At 42.0% G+C, this 25,040-nt stretch overlaps 1 protein-coding gene across 1 annotated transcript; it reads left to right on the top strand.

Annotated features, from left to right (window-relative positions):
- Window positions 1-494: 494 nt before the first annotated feature.
- Window positions 495-23,423, top strand: DNAJC12 (DnaJ heat shock protein family (Hsp40) member C12). Its single transcript, XM_006260065.4, has 5 exons — window positions 495-730; window positions 8,622-8,700; window positions 12,715-12,854; window positions 18,682-18,883; window positions 21,799-23,423. The coding sequence occupies exons 1-5, from the start codon at window positions 653-655 to the stop codon at window positions 21,891-21,893; spliced, it is 594 nt and encodes a 197-aa protein (XP_006260127.1). The 5' UTR covers window positions 495-652; the 3' UTR covers window positions 21,894-23,423.
- Window positions 23,424-25,040: the final 1,617 nt, after the last annotated feature.

Raw genomic sequence — 25,040 nt, 5'->3', positions numbered from 1 at the left:
AATAATTTATTTTTGTAGCTTGTGTGGCTTGAGGCAAAGGGTCAGAATTTTACACTGATCTGTTCAAGCTGATGGCAAAACTCCTGTGGACTTCAGTGGGGCTGGGATTTCACTCTTGAAAATTAGCAATCCTGTGGTCTCTGGTTTTTTCAATACAAAATGCATATTTTTTTCTTTCAAAGTTGAGGCACAAAATTATAATTCAAGCAGTGATAGTTATAGGCCCTAATCTAGCAAAGCACCTAAGTATGTATTTAAAATTTAGCATATATATTACACTGTCAGAATTTAGATCTATGATGACAGTCAGATTTTATTTGGTATCCTGGATGCTTTTGCACTGCAGGCAGATCTCACAGTTGAATGTGTTTATGTGACTTTGACAACTACAAATCCCAGGGAGCACTGCAGTTATACAACCTGTGCAACCATACTGTCATCATCTAAAGAACCAATGAAAGCAGGGGAATTCAGGAGTCTCATATGACATTTCACAGTATTAAAAAGCGTAGCACTCAGCCTCAGACCTGACTGTCAATAACACTTTTGCCAGTGTTACCTTTAAGCAAGTGTGTGAGATCTCTAGCGAAAGTTTCTATTTTACACTTGTTGAGTCTCAGCTGTTGAAGAAAACACTGCTTGCTTAGTCCAAATGGATGCGATTTTGAACTACAGACTAGAGGACATGGAAGATTATTACAGTTTGCTAGGATGTAGTGAACTATCAACGGTAAGACTGTCCTTTTGGCTGTTCGCCATGTCAATGATAATTTTGGGTTTTGTGTGTAGGGAGATTTTGAAATTAATTTTAATCTGGATAGATACAAATACTTAGAATGCAAAGTGTACCTCCTTTCTTGCCAAGCTATTTTACCTGTTAATACCTTTTCATCTGTTAATCTTAGCAACTGATTTGACCATACTAAGAACTGGGAACATAGCTCATATTAAAGATGCTCTAAAGTTAAAAATAGTGTTTTAGTTCATTAGGTTAGTTAATTATGTGATGTTAAAATACATTTTTAAAAACTTGTAAAGTGGTTATTGTCAACTGTCAAGTTATACAAGTATAATAATATTCTTAAAAACGTATAGACCATGCAACTAACATAACAAATGTGAAAATGTTCTTATCTTCATCAATAAGTAGCAATGCACTTCCATTTCTAAGACAATTTTATATCACATTTTAGAAAAATATATCCATTGCTTGGGAGAAAAAAAAAGAGAAACCCTTTTTTTACAGCATGATACTGTGAATATTAAATATCTGCTTTCAAGACTTTTTTGGTAGCAGCTATGTGTCTGAACATGCTGTTGAATGATATGTTCCAAAACAAGGGTTCCACTACTTCCTAAAGGTATCTATATTAGAGTACTTAATAATTCAAATTCAGTGACAGGTTAAAATATTATCATTTATGCTGGTGAAAGAAGGATAGGGGCTAGGCATTTTTTTTCTTTCCAATATTTCTGCTATAATTAATCTGATAAATATGCATACATTATTTGTTTAGTAAATGAAATTACATGCTCTTGTCTCTATTAATAAAAAAAATTGGAGATTCTTGATGTACACCAAAATATATTTAAAACATTATTAGAAGAAATATAGAATTCTTAACCTGTTATAGAAAGCAATTTTAAATATTTTCTGCTGTGATTTCTTATAAAACATCCCAGAAGGGGGCAGTACTAAAGTTTGTTATTTTTGCATTTTTAGCAAGCAAAAAGGATAAACAAAATAAATCTTTTAAAAAATCTTGGCAAGAAATGTATATTCTAAGCACATATTATACTCTGTGTTTTAAATTACTTTGAAGTGGAAAACAAAATGTAGTAATTGCGTGTTTGATTCCAAAAAGAAATCTGTAAAATATTATGCATAGAAGTAACAGATGTTCTTAAATTATTGTGCCTTGTGAGTATGAATTGCACATGTGAGATGATGGCTCTGCTGAGTATTGCAATTACTTTCTCATATGGAAAACACATTTCATATATTTTTAAAACACATTAGATTTTTTCAACATTTCTAATATATTTTACATATTTCAAAATTGTCACCTTTTATACACTTTAAATATTTTTAGCAGCATACATATCCAGGATCCCATTTTTACACATATGCAGAAACAAGCCTACTCATGCAGCTCCTAGTATGACACTTGATCCTGCAAGATGGTGGTTACTCTGTTCCTGATCAAGCAAACATTTAAGCATTTGATTAACTTTGGGGATGAGAAGTCCCATTGACTTCAGTGGAAGTGAATGCTCTACTGGATTGAGATTAAAGTATTTAGCCTCCTGTAGGATTGAATCTATAAAAAGTAGAGAAATGGAAAAAAATTGCAGGCATGGTATAGGAGACCATTTCTGACACAGCCTGTGGTGTCTGATACATTTGCAGGCTTGAGAAAGGGAGGGATAGTCCAATCTATAGCTTTCTACCAAAGGGGATATTTCTGCATAGTTATTGGATTCCTTTCTTGGTAAACATTTGGTATATTTTTTTAAATGATTTTTAATTAGTGGCTTTCATGGTATTCATGTGCATGTTATATGAACAGTTGAAAAATAATTCAATGGCATTTTTAAAATACAATCTGTTGATGTAAATAGCTTAATTTGAAAACCCTTTATATAAGTAGACTGTAGATATTCTTTGGTAACAAAAATATCTTTGTCAAGCACCAAGTTCCAGCAATCTGTCTGTAATAAATATATATTTAGGCTTCTTTACATGTGCATTCATATAAAGAAAAAATGAGGGCAACAATATAAAATGTAACATTTTTTAAAGTACCATTGTTATCTGTGTGGGTTTTTCAGGCATCTGGTATATCAAAGTCCCCACCCGGCTTCCTCACTTTTAAATTGCTGTGTGGGCTGCCCGGCTGAATGGCACACCTGGTATTTAAAGCCTGCAGGCCATGAATCAGTGTGGGGATAGCTTCCTTGGCCTTGATTCCAGGCCCCTGCCTCCCCCCACCCCGGGGTTTGCAATCCCCACCCTTGCTGCCCAGGTGGATAGCAGGGGCCACATGTAAAGCCCTGCTGGCCAGGAACTAGGCTTGTGGACATCTTCCCAAAGTCTTATTTCTGATCCCCTGGCTTTGCAAACCCATCCCTGCTGCTCAGCTGGGACTCTGATATGAAAGTGGGCACAGGACTTGCAGTGCTGCTTCCTCCTAGTACCTAATGCAGAGTAGACTAAACAATACCACAATCTCTGTGCTCATTCTGCACACTGGGGACTACAGTGTATGAGGAACTGGTGGCTGCTCCTTCCCTTCCCTGCCTGTCTACAAGAGGGGAAGAACAGCCTACTCCAGACTGAGGTGATCCTGGTCTTTGAAAAGCATGGGTGTATTCCCCAAAGCTCAACTCCTCTTGGTCCCCAGGAGGACTTAAGCCATGGGGAAGTGTTCATCCATTCTGTTGGGAGAAACTCTCTTTCTCCCAGGAGCCTTTTCTACCTGCTTGGAGTTGGGTTATTTTTCTCCTAGAACCACCATTTTTTATTCAGGAGAAAGTGTGTAAACACTTGCTCATTTGTTGTTTCTACTTGGAGAATAGTTATTCTCCCACTAATGCCATACTTGCATGTGGCCTGTGTGTGTGTGTGTGTGTGTGTGTGTGTTTTGGGGAGGGGTGTAACGAGTCTGGTCCTGGAGTGATGAGGTCTCTTGCCTGATTATCCTCTAGCTTTTAACTCTTCACCCGCTGTCTGCTAATGGTCCACCCCACTGTTATCTTGCCTGCTGTCTTTGATGTTGCAATTTCATGAGGGTTCTGGGGTAGGGCCTTATCTGAGCTGACACATTACCTACCCTTGGCCCACTTTAATTTAGTTGGGTTCCTCTGCCCAAGGTCCACTGTACTAGGACCCTGGTCTCTCAGAACCAAGCTCCCATCGTGTCCTCATGGGCTCTGGGCCTGTGCCCCTCTCAGTCTTGCTACCAGGCACTCAGTCCTCTGGCACGCAGCAATCATCCTTCTGAAATATGTGGGCTTCTGTCCCATGCAGCCCACTGTGTCCCTGACCCTGGCAGTTGTCTGTGTTGGGTACCCTTATAGCACTCTTGTGGCCTCCAGTCTACCCCTTATAGTCACACTCAGTCCACACCCAGTCTTCCAGTATAAATGTAAATCAAAACATGAGCCTCTGCTCCCAAACACAAAATTTTTTGGTCAGGGTTAACCTCATCCCGTGGTAGTCCCAACACAGAGGCTTAGAGCACTTATCTCTTGCAGCTTGAAGTGCAGGGTTTCTTCCACCCTTCTGTGGCACAGAGTCCTCCCTTTGCAGGTAGCCCAAACTGGCTTCTTCCCTGGAGCTCTGTCTCCTGCAGATGCTATGGCCAGATTGCCTCTTCTGGGCCAGGCCCTGTTGTTATGATCCTCTCCTTGGGTCAGCTGACCCTCCACTTCCATCCCAATCACTGCCTGTACTGGGAGCAGGCAACCCTTTTCTTTAAGGTCCCCTTTACCATTATAGGCGCATCCATACATGCAAGCACATGTGCTTGCAGCAGCTCAAATAGAAGTGGTGCAAATTTGAGCCGGGGCTTTTTGCTTCAGCACGTGTGCTCGGACATGCACTTTGGTGTAGAGCAAATTGTGCCGCTTGGGGCAAAAACCCTGCCTGGCTCCTCCCGGATCTGCAGCTAGGGGGAGCTAGAGCCCGGGGCCAGCACCTGTGCTGTCCCCAGAAGTATAAAAAGCTGCTCTATTCTGGACTCAGCAGTATAAAAAGCCACCCTGGCAAGTAGCTCAGGGCTACTAGCTCTCAGGGGCCTGGCCAGTTGGTACCTAGGGACACTACCCCTTGTGCCAGCTGGACTGCTGAAGCAGCCCTGAGAGTTCCCTGCACCCTCTAGCCACTGCAGTAGTCTGGCAGTGGGGGCTGCTGCCTGGCTGTGACCTGCTGCATACCTGCCAGACCTGGATGGGGACTGCATAGCCAGTAGAGGCATCTGCCCCTCTGGGCCAGCTGTGCCTGCAGAGTTGGCCTCTGTGCAGCACTACTGCCACATTTGCCCCCTGCCCAGCCATCTGGGCAGCTGTTGCCCAGAAGAAGTTCCGGGTGTGGTGGCCTGCTTTGAACTGTCAGAGCATGTTCTCCTGGCCCCATTTGGCTAGGTCAGCCACAGCCAGCTGGGTCCAAGGTGCCGGCTCTGAGCAGGCAGGGTCCTGCCACTGGCCTCCCTAGCAGGAATTCTGGCATTCCCTATTGGAAAACTGAAAAATCCCTGATAAAAAAATCCCAAAATCACGCTGTAAAATACCCCCAAATACATGTTCCTCCACAAGTAAAACAAAAGACCACTATAAAGACAGAGAGAGTGAGACAGCAATCAGTTGGACAATGTTTTATTGATCTATTTCACGGTGTTAAAGCAAGTCTCCTATCATAATAATAAAGTGAACTCTAAATATGTTTCATGAATTCATTAATACATATTTTGCTGGCCTCCCACAGGGCGATGGCCCCCACACAAGGGGTTCAGCACCCCAACAGAGAGGTTCAGCCCCCCAATAGGAGATTTGGCCCCCACTCAAAGGGTTCAGCCCCCCAACAGGGGATTTGGCCCCCACACAAATGGTTTGGCCCCCCAACAGGGGGTTCCGCCCTCACACAAGGCGTTTGGCCCCCCAGTGGGGGCCAAATGGCCCCTGCAGGGGCTACCACTCCCCACAAGCTGGTGGGGGGAGGGGCCAGGTGTGGCAGAGGTCAGGGGCCTCGGTGGGGCTGGTGGGGGGAGGGGACCACTGCAGCAGGGGTTGGGGGCATCGGGGGGGCTGGTGGGGGAGGGACTGGCAGGGGGAGGGGGCTTCGGGGGGCTGGCAGGGGGAGGGGCCGGCCGCAGCAGGGGTTGGGGGCTTTGGGGGGACTGGTGGAGGGAGGGGCCAGCCAGGGCAGGGGTTGGGGGTGCTGGGGGAGTGGTTGGGGCCAGCGGGGGTCCCCCCCCATGGTCCCCTCCCCCCTCCTCCAGCCCCCCCTGACCCCTTACTCACCAGCACCGGAGCCCTGGTGCTGAAACATGTGGCCTGGCCAGCCACGTGTTTCAGCACCAGGGTGAGAGGCCAATCATAGAGACGCTCTGGCAGCCAGAATGTATCCATGGAGGACCCAGCCTCCAGCTGCCTCAGGGCACGGTCCGGGACTGTGCCCCGCTCTGCTTTTGTAAACTTCGATTTTTTTAGACCCCTGGATATCCAGGGAACAGGGAACATTTTTTTGTTCCCACACGTGCCTTTTGCCCTGCCTCAAAGGGGTTTGAGACAGGGCAAGAGGCACGGGTGTGTTCGTCTAGACGTGCCCTATGAGTCTGTTCAGGGGGATAGAGATGGCCAGCAGGCCCTGGGCTCCTTCACTCTCTCAGTAATGCAGCAGAGGCCCCTTTACAGGTGGTGTCCCAAGGAATACAGGGAGAAAGCTTACATTAATCACATTTTTTGGGGAGGAAGAAGTAGCTTGATACAGGATGATTTTATTAGACTGACTCAAAGAGCTTTTGGTTCCTGAATAGTCCTCTATGGTAGCATTGACTGTAGGTGGATTGCAGAATTCCATGCCTGCGTTATGTTTCTCCAGGAGCTGAAGATGATCGATCTGGTTGTATCGATCCAGAGTGGCATTGGTGTTCCTATCTTTGTGGTATTCATGAAATAAAAGGAAGCTACCACTTGCTACTCTTCCTTCTTTTGGTTAAATTCATCATTACATAGTGATGGCTAGAAAATGCTATTTAGAGGTTTGCTTTTGGGAATTGGCTTGTAAGTAAAGTAGATATACATTAGAACAGTGGTCCAGGGGAATGACAAGAGTTAATTGATTTCTAAAAGCCTGTTTGTGACAAAGTTTCCTTCAAGGCTCACTGTGTCTGAATCCAGCAGACACAGTCTGGGAAATTGAAGATGTTCCACACTGTTCCATAAGAGAGATAAGGGACTCTGCAGCATTGGTGCCAGGTCACAGTGCCCAACTGCAGAGACCTTGGGAATTTCTGGTTTTGGTAAATAGACCAAATTAGAAGGCCTGGTAAATAGCCAAATTAAGATGTGTGCATGTGATGGGTTTGTTGGAGCAAAGGAATATGCTAATAGGACAGAATTTGGACAGTATGATGATTTCAGGAAGACCAATGAATGGTTCCCAGAGATGAAGAGTCATCAGAGGAAAAGGATACAAAAGGAGGGATTTCAAAGCAGCAAAGGATCCCCTAGAGGGGAACCCAAGGCCACCATGGATAGACAGCACACTACCAGCCTGTCTCATCTGCCCCATAGAGGGGAGAGGGGGAGGGAGAGCGGGGAAGGCTTCAGCCCTTCCACTCCAGGCTGCTGACATTTGACATTCAAGAAAGAACCTAAGGGTGAAGCTTGCATGCTAGCCAGATGTACCTTTCCTCTGTGACAGCCCTAGGACTCGTAGATATAGAATCATTGTTTCCATTATTCTTATGTGCTATCATTGTGTATCAATAAAATTTGCCTATTATCAAATGGAGAGGTTGTGGGCAGTCTGAGGGTTTGGGTCCACTTGGAACAAAGTATCTGGATCATAAATCCACTGCCAACACAGGGGACTTGTGGAAAGCCCTTCCCATAACATAGGGGTTCAGTGATGTAGTTCTTGCATGTGCCCTCTGCAATGGGGCTAGTTTCATACTTAGATCTATCTAAATAATATGAAGAAAAATTGAAGTTCACATGTGGTATATATCCAGATAAAAGCATAGAAATGGCTCTTGAAATTGTGAACTCCTGAAGGTTTCTTAAAACCAAAGCACCCTACCATGGAATAGGGGAAGGAGTGGAGCACAGAGAATGAAATTAAACTAGTGATATACATGCCAAATGGTTCTTATATATTTTGAATACAGGCAGTCCTCGACTTACAACATTTTGACTTACAACATTTCACAATTACAACAGTTATAAATTGACACCCTGTTTCAACTTTATGACATCAGTTTTGACTTTACAACGCTTGATCCGATGTGACACCACGCCAGCAAACAAGTTCGCTGTGTCGCTTATCTCCCTGGAGAACATCTCTCCAAACTTCCTTGGACACTTTCTTTAAAAAAGCAGATAAGACTCCAGAAAAACCTGCAGCCAAGACTCCTGAGAAGACTCTAGCCAAGAACCCTTCAAAACATCCACCCAAGAGCTTTTCAAAAAGTCCAGCAAAGTCACCTCAAAGAAGTTCTTCCAAATCAATATGATTGCTATTTACAATATAAATACATTAATGTAGCTATATTATTCATCTATAATTGATCGAGTACAAAATTCTGGGGTATTTTTAGTGAAAATAGGGTGTTGGGCCTTGGTTCAGGAACCAATCTCTCATTTATAACATTGTTTCTTATGAGAAAATTGGTTCCAAGTTACGACGTTTCGACTTAAGATGTGGTTTTCAGGAACCAATTGTGTCATAAGTCAGAGAACTGCCTGTATATAGCATCTTATGAACTGAAGGAGTAAAATGACAAACCCTCCATTGTGGATTGTCTTCTCACTGACTTTCATCCCCTAAAGGCAAAACTCTAAAAACCCTCCATATGCGTGTGCATTGTATTTATTTGTAATCTTTACATTCTATTTAGGTTGAACAAATTCAGGCTGAGTTTAAGACTAAAGCCCTGGAATGTCACCCTGACAAACATCCTGGAAACTCTAAAGCTGGTATGTATTTTTTACTGTTTAAAATAAAACTTTTTTTTTCCAAATTTATGATTAGGTTATTGAATGCAGCCTAAAAACATAAGCGAACATCCTTGTTTCTCATTTTAATATTCTATGATTTTCATACATTTTTTTAAAATAGTCTCATTATTAAGTTGTAAAACTTAAGAATAAATGCTAGAGCTGGACATTTGATTATTTATTTCAGGGGTTCTCAAACTTTTATGGGATGGAGCACATTTTCATCCCCAAATTGTCTTGTAGACCACATCTCCTCCCGTGCATGTTTGATTGGACTAGCTGCACTCCCAGTGGCAATCAACTGATGTAATTGTGTCAGCTACAGAAATTGCTTACATAGAAAAATACACTATGAAAATGTTTAATATACTTCAGCTCCTTTTCATGTAACTTAACATCTGAAAATCAAGCAGAGCCAGCATCATGTGAGCAGCCAGCTCTCTGAAACCCAACAGGAAATATTTTAAATTATGGAAATGTACAGCTAAAAAACCTGACACCTAAAAAGCTTTCTCTCTAACCGCAGTGGCGGTGATTTGAGATACTCTGATACAAACTTGCCATCTATACACACTATTATCAGTGATCCAAAGCATGTGAATACTTTATATACTTTATCTTAGGCCTGTCCAACTTCTAAGGCCCAGGGCTCACACCGGTGAGAACTGCTCAGGCTGTACCAGGTGAGCCCACGGGCAACTAGGCTGTGTGCTACAGACACTCTGCCATGCTGCTTAGCACAGGCACTTCAGCTTAGTATTGCACTGCCCCCCACTCCCCCACCTCCACTGCTGCTGTACCACACAGGTGCAGTTCTGCTACCCTGCTGCAGTGCATGCCCACATTGGTAGTGGCACCCCACTACTGCTCTACCAGTTTCCCCCCTGCCACTACTACCCTGCATGGACCAATTCCTGTCCTCGTTGTTTGCTTCCTGCACATGGCCTGGACTCACCCTTAGCTCCCTGCACTGCCACACTGCCCTTACCCAAGGTGATGGGGCAGGAAGTGGCAGCTGGAGGAGTGGGAACTCAGAGACTTCCACTGCTGTTGTAGCCAGAGCAATGAAGGGGAGTTGGGTGAGAGCCTTGTGGGGAGGGGAGGTGGGGGAATGACAACTTAACCCCTTGCAGGCCACATGTGGCTTTCAGGCTGTCAGGTGTTTAGTGCTGCCTTATATTATTTGTTAAGCTACATCTCCTCTGGCCTTTAAAACCATGGGAAATATACAGACATGATCAAATAAATGGTGTATTAAAAACTACTTTGTTCTCCCACTTGGCTAAAAGTCCTTGTTTTTTCAAATTATGTGTCCTTGGACTAGTGCATCTATGTAGCCAAATCTGGTAGGACCATATCATGGAAATTATAGCATGTTTACATGAAAAGTAAATGCAAACAAAGGTTAATTTGGTGACAGATCTTAACACTTACTATTGGATACATGTTGGAAGGCAGGAAGGCAGGCAGGCTCTCTGATGCACATTTCTGATAATCCACCCAGAAACTCTGAGCTCGATTCAGTACCATACTCTTCATACTGAAGTCAATAGGACACCTCCTAGAGTTACGTGATAGTTTATAACTGGGATTTTTTAAATCTAAGGGAATTAGGTAGTCAAATTTCATTTGAAATTTCAGTTCCCTTGTATCCCTTCTGAAAATCACAGCCTATGGAGAAAGGAGAGTGAAAGCAAGATCTGGTTTTTCCCAATTTAAGGTGTGGTCAACTCAAGAGGGCTGAATTTTTAAAACCATTAAAAAATATTCCAGAGTCACTAATACACGGTTTCATTTCAGCTGGTACAAGCAACTGCTTATTCTTTTTTGTCAGTTTCTAGAGACAGTCTGACAACTTTGGCTTTGAACAGACATTCATTTCTAGTGGTGGAAATTTCTCAGAAATGTCTACCCTAAGAAATTTTTCCAGAGGAGGGAGCAGTATAAACATTCAGTCTGAACTTGCCCCTTCTCTCCTGGTCTCTGCATCTTCCCCAGACTGGGGTGATCCCAGTCTGGGGTAGGTATGGGGAGTAGCAGCAGCTCCAGTCCTTTCCCAGACCTGTCTGGGAGGGGAATAAAGCAGCAAGAAAAAGTTCCTTTCCTGTTCTCCAGACCGGGGATCCCTGGTCTGTGGAGTGGGTGGGACAAAGAGTAATTGCTCCATTCCCTTTCCAGACTGGTCTGGGAGGGGACTGGAGCAGCCACTGAAGTTTCTTGCCCACTGCTTGGACTGTGAATCCCTGGTTTAGGGAATGGGGACAGGGGGTTTTGCCCCATAGCTTCCCTTCGCTCCTGGAACAGACTGGGGGGGGAGCACATAACTGTTCTTTCTTGTGAGCCATTTTCTTTCACAAGGGAGATCTTTCAGGTTGACACTTGGAAGATCTTTCTCTTGGAGTGGGGAGGGGATGTTTTCCCCCTAGGAGAAACTGAATGAACACTTGTATGTTTATAGTTTCTACCAGGACAGTGGTGACTGTACTGGTAGAAACAATGCCTGTACATGACCACAGTGGCAGTAACTAGCTAAGAGACTTAAGTCTGAGTTCTCATCTCCTCTCCTCTCCTGGGTTAGCAGAGGTGGGAGCTGCACAAGACTCCAAAAGAGTGAATGAAAGAGAGTATTGCCCTTCCCTTCAAATAGCACAAGTGTGGAACTGAGTTGCACTTGGCTTTCTTGGTCTTTGCGAAATGTCAGTCCAGATCCAGCAGACTGTCAAAGAGAAGAAAGAAATTAAGTAGTTGAGATTCTTCACTCTAAGACAACCTGACTGAGGTCCTTCCACAAAGTTTTTGTTGGGAAGAGTCCATCTTTTACTAACTGACATAATATAATCCAATAATAACAATAGACTAAATTCTGACATCAGCAGAAGTCAGCTATCACATGGACTTCAGCGGGGAGCTGAAATCTCACATGACACCAGAATCTGGCCTGTTGTTTGGAATTTGTAGTTTTAAATATACATAAATTGATTTAAAAAAGGAACCCAAGAGCCAAATAATTGGAGACGGCTTGACTATTAAGAGCAAATGTTTATGCTTCATTTAACTGAACTTTCAATTAAACGCCTTACATTTTGACAGTAGTGGTGGAAGTTTACTTTGTGTGATTCATTTAATTACCACCTTATTCAAGAATAACTGTCAAACAAAGCTGCTTTTTATTGCTACAAAATAATTGCACTGGAAAAAGGAAACATACTAGGAAAAAAATTCTGTTCATTGTTGGTTGATTTCTGCTTTTCAATGTTGATTAGTGTTTGGGCTCATCATGTTTCAAAAGAAGTCTCTATATTTGTAAACTGGAATAAATGTATGATAATAATTATGAATCATTATAACAAGAGTGACTCATAGATAAAATGTAAATTGTCATAACCTTTACACAAACAGCAACATGCAGCTGCATCCTTAGTAACCATCTCATGAAGAAGTTTTGCTCCTACAGGAAAAAAGATCTTATTCATATAAGCTGGTATTTGAATTAATATAATATTATATATAGAAAAAGGTACAGTTAACCAGTCAAGTTAGCTAGCAGGTACCATATTAAGATTCTTCTACTTGCTGCTTAGATGCTGTCATTTATACTTCCTTTTTACTGTCCCTTCTTGTGTTGTGAAGGGCTGCTATTCCACTGGGATGTCAGTTTTTAAAATGATCTATCTGTGGGGAAGAAATTTGTACATTTTGCCTTGAATACAGTACGCCCTTTGCAGCTCTCGTAGACCAGGAGTCAGAACAATTTGACATTTGATTTGCTAGGAAACATTCACTTGGAAGAGGAGATATCAGTTGTCTCCTGGAGATGTTAGCTCCCGAAGTCAGTTAGACTTTATCAGAGCTGTGGGAAGAGCTAACACATACTTTCATCATTTGTTCTTTTTTCCAACCCCAGCATGAAATTTAATAATTGATGGCAGTTGTTGTTCCACAAGGAAATTAATTTCTTTAAAAGCTGAGTTCATCATCTTGGTTTGTTTCTAGTGGAGAATTTTCAGAAGTTGCAGCAGGCAAAGGAGATTCTGACTAATGAAGAGAGTCGAGCTCGTTATGATTACTGGCGACAAAGCAAAATTGCCATTCCATTCCAGCAGTGGGAAGCTCTGAGTGACTCCATAAAAACGGTTGGCATTGTTTATGTTTGCATAGTCAGTAGATTTAGGGGAATTCAGCTCAAGAGGGAGATAAGATGGGTCTATGATTAGGAAATGTGCATTATTTCAGCCCTTTATTTTTTTTTGTGAGTTTCTTAGTTTTGATCTGATGGAATAAAGGATACTCTTTAGAAATAATGCTACTATGTTGGAGATTATTTTTGGTCACAAGGCAGAAAACCACTCCTGATTCCATTAAAAAACTCCAGCAATTGGGACAAATTGGATAAGATGCAGGTCACATCTACATGAAATGCTGACTGCGTAGTCATTACTGCAAGTTAATGCAGTAACCCGAGTTACTGTGCAGTAGCATAGATGAATGCTTTTTTCGTGGTGTTACTGAGCAGTAGCATGGTTGTTGCCACACAATGCTACTGTGCAGTCAGCATCTCGTGTGGATGTGGCCATATATTTGCTAATCCTTAAGTGATGAATCTGTAATAGGCATGTCTATCTTCAATGAGAGCATAGGTTTTATCTTATTTTTGTCCAGTCTCATCTCAATGGCTCCATTTGCAAGCACATTTTGAAATATGTTGGTAGCTCTTTTAATTTATTTTAATTTATATAGCTATATAAGTTGGTTAAACATTGGCACATAAGATGAAAATGTTATATTTTAAGTGAATTTACAGAATAATTGCTGTCCCTATTGACTTCACTGGGGCCAGGATTTCACCGTAGAAATAAGTTATCAGTCATTTCTTTAGTGAGAGTATGTCACGGGATGGGGTCCTTAATGATGGCCGCATTACCCCTAAGGCCCCTCAACCATACCAATTTGGCCTGCTGGGTACCCTCGGTTCTCGCCCACCACATCTTGATGGATTTATAGTATAGGGAGGCTGCCTTTAAGTCCTCTTGGACACGGTTTAATGGACTCTCTGAACCCCATGGGTTCCCAGACCCCTTGTAGGTCCTGCTTCAAAATAGATGTCACAGGACACCCCAGCCTTATGGGCTATATGCGTGGCTCCAGCCGTCCCTTGGGCTCTCTGCAGCCCTGTCTCTGTGCCTCACTGGTGCCTGGGCTCTCCTCTGCCCTGTCTCTGCACTGGTGCCTGGGCTGTCCGCAGCCCCTAGTGTCGCGCCCTCACTGGAGCCGGGGTCAGTACACCCCAAATGCCGTGCCCTCTCTGGCGCCGGGGTCTGTGTGCCCCAAATGCTGTGCCCTCTCTGGCACCGGGGTCTCTATTAAGAACTCTTTCAAGCCTTCAATCTCCTATAAATACTCCTGGCATTCTGCATTAGCTCTGGATGTGTGTTCTCCCAACTGTCTGCCTATAGCAACCAGCCTGTCTTCTCGTGGTTGAGGGGTCCGAACTGCTCATTGGTCTACCTCTGCCTGCAATGCCATCTCCCTGGTTGCGCCCTCCTCCAACAGGGTCTTCAGGCACTGTATCTCTTCCCCAGGTTGGTCTTTGCCTGCCTCCACTCCCTGCAACTGGGTCCGTAACTTGTCACACTCCTTATTCTTGGCCTCTACCTCCTTTTCAAGGGACTGTTTCTGGTTCTGCAATGTTTCATAATTCACCATATAAACTTTGACTTTCTCCATCTCTTTCGATATCACCTTCCCTGTTCCCTCTGTCTGGACATGGCTTTTAACCAGCTTGCCTCGCAGCTCTTCCACATGGTGTTCGGCTTGCCTGCATCTCAGTTACCAACCCTCTAACTCCTCCTGCAACTCTTCTATCTGATCCACCTGGTTGTGGACTTCTTTCTGGAGGACTCCTATAAGGCTCTTTGATATCTCCAGCTTCTGCAGAACATCCTTTTGTTCCCCTGCTTGGTCTATACTGGGTTCAGAAGACTTGATACTCCATTTGGCCATCTACTTCTGCATCTCTTGCAATTTTTGCTCTCGTTGTTTGCTCTTCTCAGCCTCCTTCACCATGAGCTGTTCCAGTGCTTGAGTCTTTTTTGCCTCTGCTGTAAGCAGGTGCTTGATTTCCTTTGACCTGCCTTCTTTCTTCCTGGGTTGTGCTTGCAGCTCTAAAGCGGCCACCTTCGCCTCGGCTCACTCCTTTTGGGATTTCACCATCTCCAATTCATGCTCTAGATGGGTGTCCCTTTCCTCCACCTCGTCCACTTGCAACTGCCAGGTCAAGGCTTCTTGCCGCATACCCTCCAGAGCCCCTACCTTGGTCATGATTCTGCCTGGCCCTACTCTTTTCCTAGCCCAGGCCTAACGTCTTTCCCTCTACAGTCTCTTAACAGCAGTCTATTCTCCAACCTTGGCTTGTCTTTCTGAGCTCTGGTCCCACTGCCTTTCACTTTGCTTCACTGTATTGCTATATTGGCCCAAAGGTTCGTTTCCCTAATTAGGGACACAGGGTTCCTCCCCGTGCATGGCCTTACTTCTCGGCCAATGCACCAATTTTGTCATGGGATGGGGTCCCTAAGGATGGCCACGTTACCCCTAAGGCCCCTCAACCGTGCCAATTTGGCCTGCTGGGCACCCTCTTTTCTCGCCCACCATGTCTTGATGGATTTATAGTATAGGGAAGCTGCCTTTAAGTCCTCTTGGAGATGGTTTAATGGACTCTCTGAACCCTGTGGGTTCCCGGACCCCTTGTGGTTCTGCTTCAAAATAGATGTTACAGGACACCCCAGCCTTATGGGCTATATGCGTGGCTCCAACCGTCCCTTTACCATGCCCTAAGCCTCACAGATGGCATTGATGTTGTTTGGTCTGGGCCTTGTTATTAATTGGCTCCCTTGTCCTCTATGGGCTCTCCGCAGCCCTGTCTCTGCGCCTCACTGGTGCCTGGGCTCTCTGCAGCTCCTAGTGTCATGCCCTCACTGGCGCTGGGGTCGGTATACCCCAAATGCTGTGCCCTCTCTGGCGCTGGGGTCTGTGCCCTCTTTGGTGCCAGGGTCCCCACGCTGCAGTAGGCCCCCAAGGAGGCCTCCTCCTTCCCCAAATAGCCTCACCCAAGCCACCGGCCTTATAAACAGAAATCATCATCAAAGCTATAACATAACTCAAGCCGCCCAGCTATAACATAATTCGAGCCACAGAGGGCATGCTCTGTCCCTCAACAGTACCTCAACAGTTACACTTGCAGTCAGGCCTCTCCCCTTTGCTTGCTCTGGGAGAGCTCCTTCTGCCTTGGCTGTTGGCAGGGAACTGCCCTCCTGGCCTCAGCCCTGAGGTTTATATGTGAGCCAGGCCCTGCCCCTTCCAGTCTGCTGACTGCTGGCAGGTGTGGGCCGCTAACTCCTTCTGGCTGCCCTGGTAAGCAGCAGCTGGGGCTCCCCACTCACTGTTAGGGCTCTCTCCCTAGCAGTTTCAGCTCTTTAAAGGAGCAGGGCACCTAAGTGCTCTGCGACAGAGTACTTGATATTGTTTTATGAACACTAACATCTTCTTGGCCTCTTGTAGACTAAGATCATTTGTAATAATCTGAAACTTGTTTTTTTCCTGTGAGGAAGTGAGAGAGAAATGGCATTACTTTTCTGTCTCCAGTGGAACTAGCTGATTTACCTAAAAATGATATATTCCAAACTAAAGAAGTGAATGGTAATGCTAAATCTAATATTTTTTTCTAGCTCATGTATACATATTATCCTTTCTTTGTTGTTTTTTTCTAGAATAGATTTTTTTTCTAGTTTATACCACTTGCTATTGCTTTGTTTTTACTGGTGCTTGTACAAATGAATGTTATGCCTGGGGAAGTTAATTCTGTTGCAGTCACCTTTGCCCTGAACAATGGATATAACAATATATTTGAGATCTACTGTATGAAGAAAAATAATCTAGAAAATTCAAATAGTGTCAGAGCAAGCCATTCATTTTATCCAGCAATTTTGTAGTGAGATCATAGACAAGTTATCAATCTGGTGGGTACAAGCATTTTTCAAAAATCTTATTTCAGAATCTGTAAAAGGCTAATTATATACAGCCTGTTGATTTTTTTCCTGACAAACTGATTTTTTTCCTGGCTTCCTGGAATATGAGGTGGAAAGACAAATGGAAGCATATTGGTTTTGGATAGCCATAGAAGTCAGTTTTTTAACACACGCACATATGCCTATGTGTGTGCACATATGTATGCATACATACACAAACACACACACCAGAAATTATTTTTACAAAATGAATGGAGCTTTTTAATACCTATCTTTGTTTGCTATCATGAGTATGTAACCTCAAATAACATGGAGATCTACACTGGAAGAGACCTTTCCAGAATAATATACAAGCCTCTGAATATCAGAAAATGAATTAATCATCAAATACAAAGAATTAAAAATTGAGGAAAATGTCTGATAGCTGCCCTCTCCCCCATCACAAGCAACTAAAGTTAATCTGCTCTTTGATAGATGTAAAACAGACTCAGCAAATGAGCCAGGATGCTGAGATGAGATTGAATTTTGCAGATCTCTTGGTACCAACCTGATTGCCAAATAGTAAAAATACTAGTGGGAGATATTTATTGTCCCTAAGAATGAACCTTGGCAGATCCTTTACTTTTAAATCTCTAAAGAATAGTACAGCCGTGCTTTTTTGGGGTAGAAATACTTCTGAAGAATTGTTATAAACAAATTCCAGTATAAGGAGAAAGCTAAAGAAAATCACTCATCTGGGGGAGCTTTGGTCCAAATGCAATGTGGGTAGAGTGAATTTATCTGTGTGTATTAGATATAGCTTTAATAAATTTATGGCTGTTTTACTGATTACTTCAGCACATAGGATGGAAGATTTCCCTGCTTCCCCAGCCAGATGTGCTGAGGTGTTAGAAATTATATATTCTACCACTCATTATATATATATATTATATATATTATATTATATATTTCTACCACTCATTAGCTTGTTACTGATGTTTGTTTGTAAGGTACCAACCATTAAACACAGATCTAGTTATAATCTGAAAAGCCTCCTCATGGACCTCATGTCTTGCACGGAGCATTATTACCAGCCCTGCACAGCTTCTGCATAGTTTATGGCATCATTTTGATTATTTGCCTTCCTGGAATGAAGCTGTATTACAGTCATGGTGGCTTTTTGAGTTCCTCAAGATCTATGCTATCAAGCAAGTTCTTGGTTCTAATCAAGGGAGAGTAGTTGATTGAGAAAACAAAAAGTTATTCTAATAGCTAGAGATTTGGGGAATGCATGAAAGAGGTGGAAGAAACAAGGAGAGTAGAGCCACTGGGGAGGAAATGGAAAAGGTTCTTCCAGCTTCCATAAGAACTGTTCTTCCAGCTTGTCATAAGAACTGTCACATGATAGGTAAAATCCTGCTTTTCTTGAAGTCAAAATGAGTATTACAATTGAGTTGTCTGAGTCAGGATTCTACCTGTGTTGCTGCTTTTTAACTCTTCCCTTCTCCCCCCATTTTTTAATCAAATAGAATAGAAAGCTAGCCCCATTTTTCATAAAGGTCCTTCACAGGGCTTGTTCTCTGCTCTTCCTCGTGGATATAATTTTTTCCATGAAATAATTTCTTTCATGCTGTCTCTCAAATTGAGAGAGACCTGTGGATGTTGTTGTTATATTTCATTAGGTATATGTAGAAAGGTATTTGGTATGTGGTGCTCTGCAGATGCATATTCTCAAAAATTGTTTTCACTAATTTGCTGCCATGGAAAAGGTTTGGGTTTACCTCGTAGGACCTAATCCTACATGGCCCTGAGTGTCTGCTGTCCCGTTAAAGTGAATGGTAGTCAAAGATGCACAGGATCATGCAGGACCAAATCCTAATAGTGGGGAGTAAGCAAATTCTCTGACATGGAAAATTGGTAGAACAATGTTTTACTTTTATTTGTTTTTTCATTTATTCAGTCTATGCACTGGGCTGTTACAAATAAGAAAGATCAAATGCTGGAAGCACCAAATCTGGCTAAAAGCAACAGCATAACTAATGAGATTTGGGCCCAACAGCCAGAAAACAGTAAGGAGGGATTTTCAGGTGATAGAAGGGAGCAAGAAGATTCTGAGACTTCTGACATGAATCCACAATCACCAAAGAATCCAGACTCTCCAAGTAAGTGGAAATGGTGATATGACAGATTTTAGTATCCAGACTTACTACCTGAAATTGATTCCATTACTTTTGCAATTTTTTTCTTTAAAGCCATGTGAATAATTGATTTTTTGGTTAACAGGCCACAAAGAAAATAAATGTTGGGTAAAGCTCTGAAATGACAATTTTTTTTAGCTTTTCTGCCAAAATCAAAAGTTGAAAAATTCCATTTGGTCTTTTTCATTTTGTGTACATTATGAAATATAATGTTATGAAAGGAAACATGAAAACACATTTTAAAACCATTGAAAGATAACATACTGACTTTTTCAAAAATAAATTTGAAATGTCAAACTGTCAATACATGCAAGTTACCTGAGGTACAACTGAACAAAGATGTGAATGACTCTTTCATACTTAATCAAGAATTTTTAAAAATTAAGTTTATACTAAAGTACATATTTATATATAAAGGATGCACTTGGACATTGCCAGTATTTCCTTTTTATTGGTGGTATTATATGTTGGAATCAAAGCTTTCTTCCATTACAATTGACCTTTTCTTTTCTACTTGATCCTACAATAATTTCATAATCCTCTATTGCCCTCTCAGAACTGTTCTATATCCAAATACCATTTTTAACTTCTTGACTTGCGGTGTGAGGGAGTCAAGCATTGTTTAAACACAGACTCATGTGGAATGTTGAAATTAGATAAGAAATTATACAAACATTTATGTGAAGTGTAACTGGAGGTTTAACATTTAAAAGATGATGGTATTTAACAGTTCAGCAAGTATTATAAGCCATATTGAATCAGCATTGCCATTTGGCTGTTTGCAAAGAATACAAAGCATAAAATGTAATCTCATTCCCCGTGATCTGTATTTCTCTTTGCAAGTATCATTATCTTAAACTTTTTTAGATGTTTGTTTTAAGCTTTGATATTTTTCTTGTGTTGTTCTTCATTGCACTACTTAATCTGTTTTCATGACTCATTTGATATTGGTTATTGTGTGTGTTTTTTTTTAATTTTGCTATACTTAACTGTAAAACCATGTTAGATAAATTTACTAAATCAGGGGTCCCACTCCCTGCTCCCACCTGCCTGTAGCCCCTTCCCATCCACTCAGCCAAGCACGCCCTGCCCGTGGGGGTCTTGGCCCGGTCTCCTTGGAGACCCTGTCTGCCCACCTTCTTTGTCCAGTGCCCCTGGCTGTGGGTGCAAGGTGGATGGGCCAGGATCCCTGGGCAGCAGGGCTGGGTCTAGCAATGGTGGTGACACTGGCAGCAGCAGTTGGAAGGAGCCACAGCTGCTGGGAAGCTGAATTTGGTCGCCATGCTGCCCCAGACCTGCGTACCTGAGGGTAGCGGGACTGGTCGCATGTGCCATGGCCTGGGCTGCCCACTGCTCCTGGGCTGGGTGGAGCTGAGGGACCCGCCACAGGCCAGATAAAATCCCTTGGTAGGCTGGATCTGGCAACAGGCCATGTTTTGCCCAGCCCTGCACTAAACCATAGTCTAGTTTTCAGTCAAAACTGAAATGGTCTTTAATATACAAAAATAATAGGGTTTTTGTTGTTTCTAATGGAGATTAGCTTTCATAAAGGCTGTTAGCATTGCTTGGCATTCTTTCATCCAGGAATATTTTTACAATAGGCTACTAAGTGGTTAACCAAATAATTGTGTTTTGGACATTCCGTAGATTAAGTCTGAAAGACTTCCTGTGTAACATGCTTGCAGTATACAAGAACTTGTATTTTTCTTTTCCATTCATACTGCTATAAAAAGTTATTTTCACATAGATAAACTTGCTCATAGAACTAAGGAAATTATCTACCTATCATGGTTTTTTCCCTTTTTGTCATTATGTTTATCTTTACCAAATCTGATGTTAAGAAAGGAACTTTCCATTAAAAGATATTGATGAAAAAGTAAGGATTGCTGTTTTTCTGTGGAGCGTTGTGCAAGGGCCTCTCTCACTTTTCCTGCTTTTGCAGAGATTAGTAGACCTCCTTATTTGTCTTTCATAACTTGACTGTGAAAGATTTAGAAAGTAAACAAAATATATAATCAGTTTTGTTCGAGAGAAAGTAATATTCTCAGGTGGGTAAAGATTTTTTTTAAGAAAGACAAATAAACTGGTAAGTACAATCATACTAATATAAGACAAGGAATAGTCAAACACCAGTTTGTAAAATCTATATTCAGGATGAACATATACAAATAATCCCAGTACTTTTCAGATCAATTTCAATGTGATATAAATATGGTTTCCAAATCTATACAAATACCAACACAAATTAAACTTACGTTACTTTTGTTGCTATCTCTATCTATTCTGTTATCAAGTGTTCTAGGTTTCAGTTTTTTGGATCATTATTGCAAGGGAAGAACAGATGCAGGACTTTTGCACCATTCAAGTCAATGGAAAATTTTCCATAGATATGAACAGAAGCAGAATAAAGGCTATCAGTTATTAAATTTACTTTAAGGAAATAGGAATACTAGTGCATTTACTCTCCTGGCTTCATGCTGATATTTGGTGTTTTATACTGCATTTGTGGGCTGTTAGTGTTTTATATTTTGGCCCTTGTTCTACCATGGGTTTAAGTGTATTGGGTCCCATTTCTAGGATAAGATATTTTTGGGGTTCCTATCTTCTGACAGATGGAAAAGCTACACATCATTATTTCAGTCTTAATGGCAGGTCTTAAAATAAATCTAACAATAAGCTTTAGCTTTTTGATATAAGGAGATCTACTTTAGTATTCATTTAATATATTTTTTAATTTGTTAGCTTTTGAACTAGACAAAAGACTAAAATTTAATTACTTTTGAGTTGTATTTTAGTTATGGCAATCAAATCCTACCTTAGCCAAGTTGGAACTTTTTTTCTGAAAACTCTATTGCTCTTTCCCTTTTATTTTCCCATAGGATTTTCAGAGGCAAATTACTGGCACTTACGTTTCCGCTGGTCCGGTGATGCCCCTTCAGACCTTCTGAGGAAGTTCAGAAACTATGAAATATGAAATGTGTCAAAGATATGGAAGAACATGGAATCATCTATTTGACAGTTCAGTACCATTTTGTCCAAATGGTTGTTGGTGTCTTGTGTCCTTTCACTGTTATCTGAATGTTACTCTGTTAGATTTATGATACTGATCTCTTGTCACACTTTGTAAAAGCCTTTTGATGGAATCACCTTTTTCAAATAGGCATGTGCTGCCCTTTCTAGTATTAGCATTAGTAATGTTTGTGCTGAAACTGGTCTACTGTTATAGTCTCTTCCCTGTGTTCTTGCAGTACATAACGGCTGTGTCTGCATGAACCATGATATGATGCTACTGCACAGTAGTAACGAGCTACTGCACAGTCAGTGTCACCTGGAAGCCATGCGGAGACGCTACTGCGTAGTAACACCAACTATTGCGCAGTCATTTAGTACTTGGCTACGCAAGTACTAAATGACTGCATAGTAACAAGTGCATAGTCGGCATCTCATGTAGACACAGCCAATGAGTGAAGCATTTCTATTCGTATTAAATGCACTCATTAAAATGTAGCTATGGAAGAATGAACACTTAATGTAGTCTACTTTTAGATTTTGTGGGACTTAGTAATGATCTCCCAAAATATTAAATACAACTATGTATATTTCTAAAGTAGACATTTTTGGCCTAATACTCCATTTTCTGGCACATTTTGTATTTATTTATAATGATAATGAGGATATAAACATTGATTACTACTATTCTCATATTTTGGGGAGAGATCTCTCAAGTTTCCTGTCTAGTATCCCCTCAAAGGGGACAAATTTGAGGAGAACATGCAAAGGTGAGCTTGACCCATGCACCTGTGAATCTAAAATCTTTATAGAAAACTAACCCCAGAACTGCAGAGGCAGCAATCTCCAGCCAGCATGGAACACACACGGCTACTGGTTAAGCAAACCTAAACAGAACTTATCCTGCTTTTTAGCCTATAAACCTACCTATCTGTGGTACAAAACTACAAACAATGAGAGGCTATTACTAGACTGCAATTCACTCTGAGATCTGCAGTTGTCAGGGAAGGTGGGGTTGGACCCCATATTCAGACAAAATATGTTCTTATGGGAAAAATAGCATAGATGACTTCTATACGACCAAAAACAGTGATTTGTTGTTTGAAGAAATAAGAGGAAAATGGATCTTTCCAGTAATGAAAAATTTAAAATTCTGAACTAATGAAGAAAAAACAACTTGGCTTCTCTTTAGTAATTTGGAGCCTGTCCTATGCTTATTAATTATATTTGCATTATTTGCATAAAAAATGAGCACCAAAAGTAAATAGAATTCCCCTGTCTTATTTTATGGCTTCATTTTCATCTCTTTTTTGTATCATCATATGCTATGTTCTGTCTTAATTTTGTGTAAGCTGGTAAAATGGATAATCTTATTGCATGCATTTAGCAAAAGTATAAATTATATAAATGTTGCTATTAGAGCACATACAATTTTTATTGTTCATTTTATTGTATTGTTTTAGTGAAAGCTGTAAATAAACCATTACCATTACCACTTCAAGCAAAATGAAATTTTATTGCACTATTCACTGGGATTTCAGTGCAAGGAATGATATTAATGTTAAATCTGGGTTTCTGTTCCAGTTTCTGAAAATCTCAACGTGTTTGCTGTAACACTGCTATGAATCTAGTAAGGCTAGCAATGGCAGGATTGCCAGCAATTAGCATTTTACCACTGTCATCCTACTTTTTTTATATTAAAACGCTATACTTACAATACACAGAGATACCATATTTATGCAAATGTAAGTTGACCCCCCCAATAATTAGATTCTGTATAAGGAAATTTATAAATTTGGTGTAATTTTCCAGGTATAGGATCTAATTATTGGAAATTGTCCTTGAATTTTCTCCCCTCCCACTGCTACAGAAGAGAAAATAAACCTGAGGGGTCAGGTAGCTCCCTTGCCCCCTGCCCCCACCAAATTTTCCCCCTACAGTTCATTCCCCATCCTTATTGTCAGATCCTGCTCTCCTTGAATACATGGGCAAATTCAAAAATACTGAGTTGAAATAAACATGCCTGTAGTAATTTGTATATAGAATATTGGGGTGTGTGTGCATGACACGTTAAAGTGGGTTAAATGCTTTTGCACCGCTTAGTGGTGTTGGTGTTTGCACATGTCGTGGTATATTGTGCGTTAATTACAGCCACTGTAGCACATCTGGTGGCATAATGCGCCTTGAATGATTTTGGGGTGCAGCAAACTAAAACACCTCTGAGGAGTTTAAATTCGCTGTCCTACAGCTGTGGAGCGAAGCACCAGGCTCCGTGCGGCTCAGGGGCTCTGCAGGCAGCCCGGGAAGGCAACCTCCACTGGGAAAAAAAAAAAAAAAAAAAAAGCGGCGAGTCTGATCCTTTTTTTTTTCTCCCTCCCTGGAACCTATCTGCCTGCCTGAGCTGCATGGGGACCTGGTCCTTCCCTCTGTGGCTGCGGTGCCCCTTGGGACCGCCCGAACCAGGTGGGTGCCACCTGGGGCGGGGGGCTACCGCTGCTGTGGAGGGAAGCACCAGCCCCCACCCCCCTGCAGCCCAGAGACCACTCCACCTGCTGGCAGCTCGCCCTCCCCTCCCCACCGCTGGAGAAGCAGGTAAGACACGTGTGTACACAACATGGGAGCCTACTTCACCCTAAATTGAAGCGGTGTTTTTAAAAACCCACCACTTCAATTTAGGGCCCTCGTTTCATCTACACATGCCCATAGAATCTAAAGACTGGAAGAGACCTGTAAGATCAAGTCCGGTCCCTTGCTATGGGCAGGAAGTTATTGGGCTCAAATGAGCTCAGTGTGCTGCTTGTCCAGCCTCCTCTTGAACACCTCCAACGATGGTGATTGCACCACCCCTGCTGGGATTGTGTTCTAAATACCCCTATGGAAAATAAGTTTTTCCTAATGTCCAACCTAAATCTTTCCTCAATTAGCTTGGGCCCATCGGTCCTCATCTTCCCTGGAGGTGCCTTTCTGAAGAGTTGTTCCCCTAGATCTTAGTGTTTACCCTTGACTTACTTGTAGGAGGCTATCAAGTCACTTTGTGCACCCAGTTCCTGGAGTCTCTCTTCATAGGGACTATCCTCCTACATATAGTACCCATAGACTTAGTTCATCCAGT

Source organism: Alligator mississippiensis, chromosome 6, assembly GCF_030867095.1.
Source record: "Alligator mississippiensis isolate rAllMis1 chromosome 6, rAllMis1, whole genome shotgun sequence".
Classification (NCBI taxonomy): Eukaryota; Metazoa; Chordata; order Crocodylia; family Alligatoridae; genus Alligator; species Alligator mississippiensis.
Note: the sequence above shows the minus strand (reverse complement) of the source record. Positions and strands in the feature narration are given on the sequence as shown.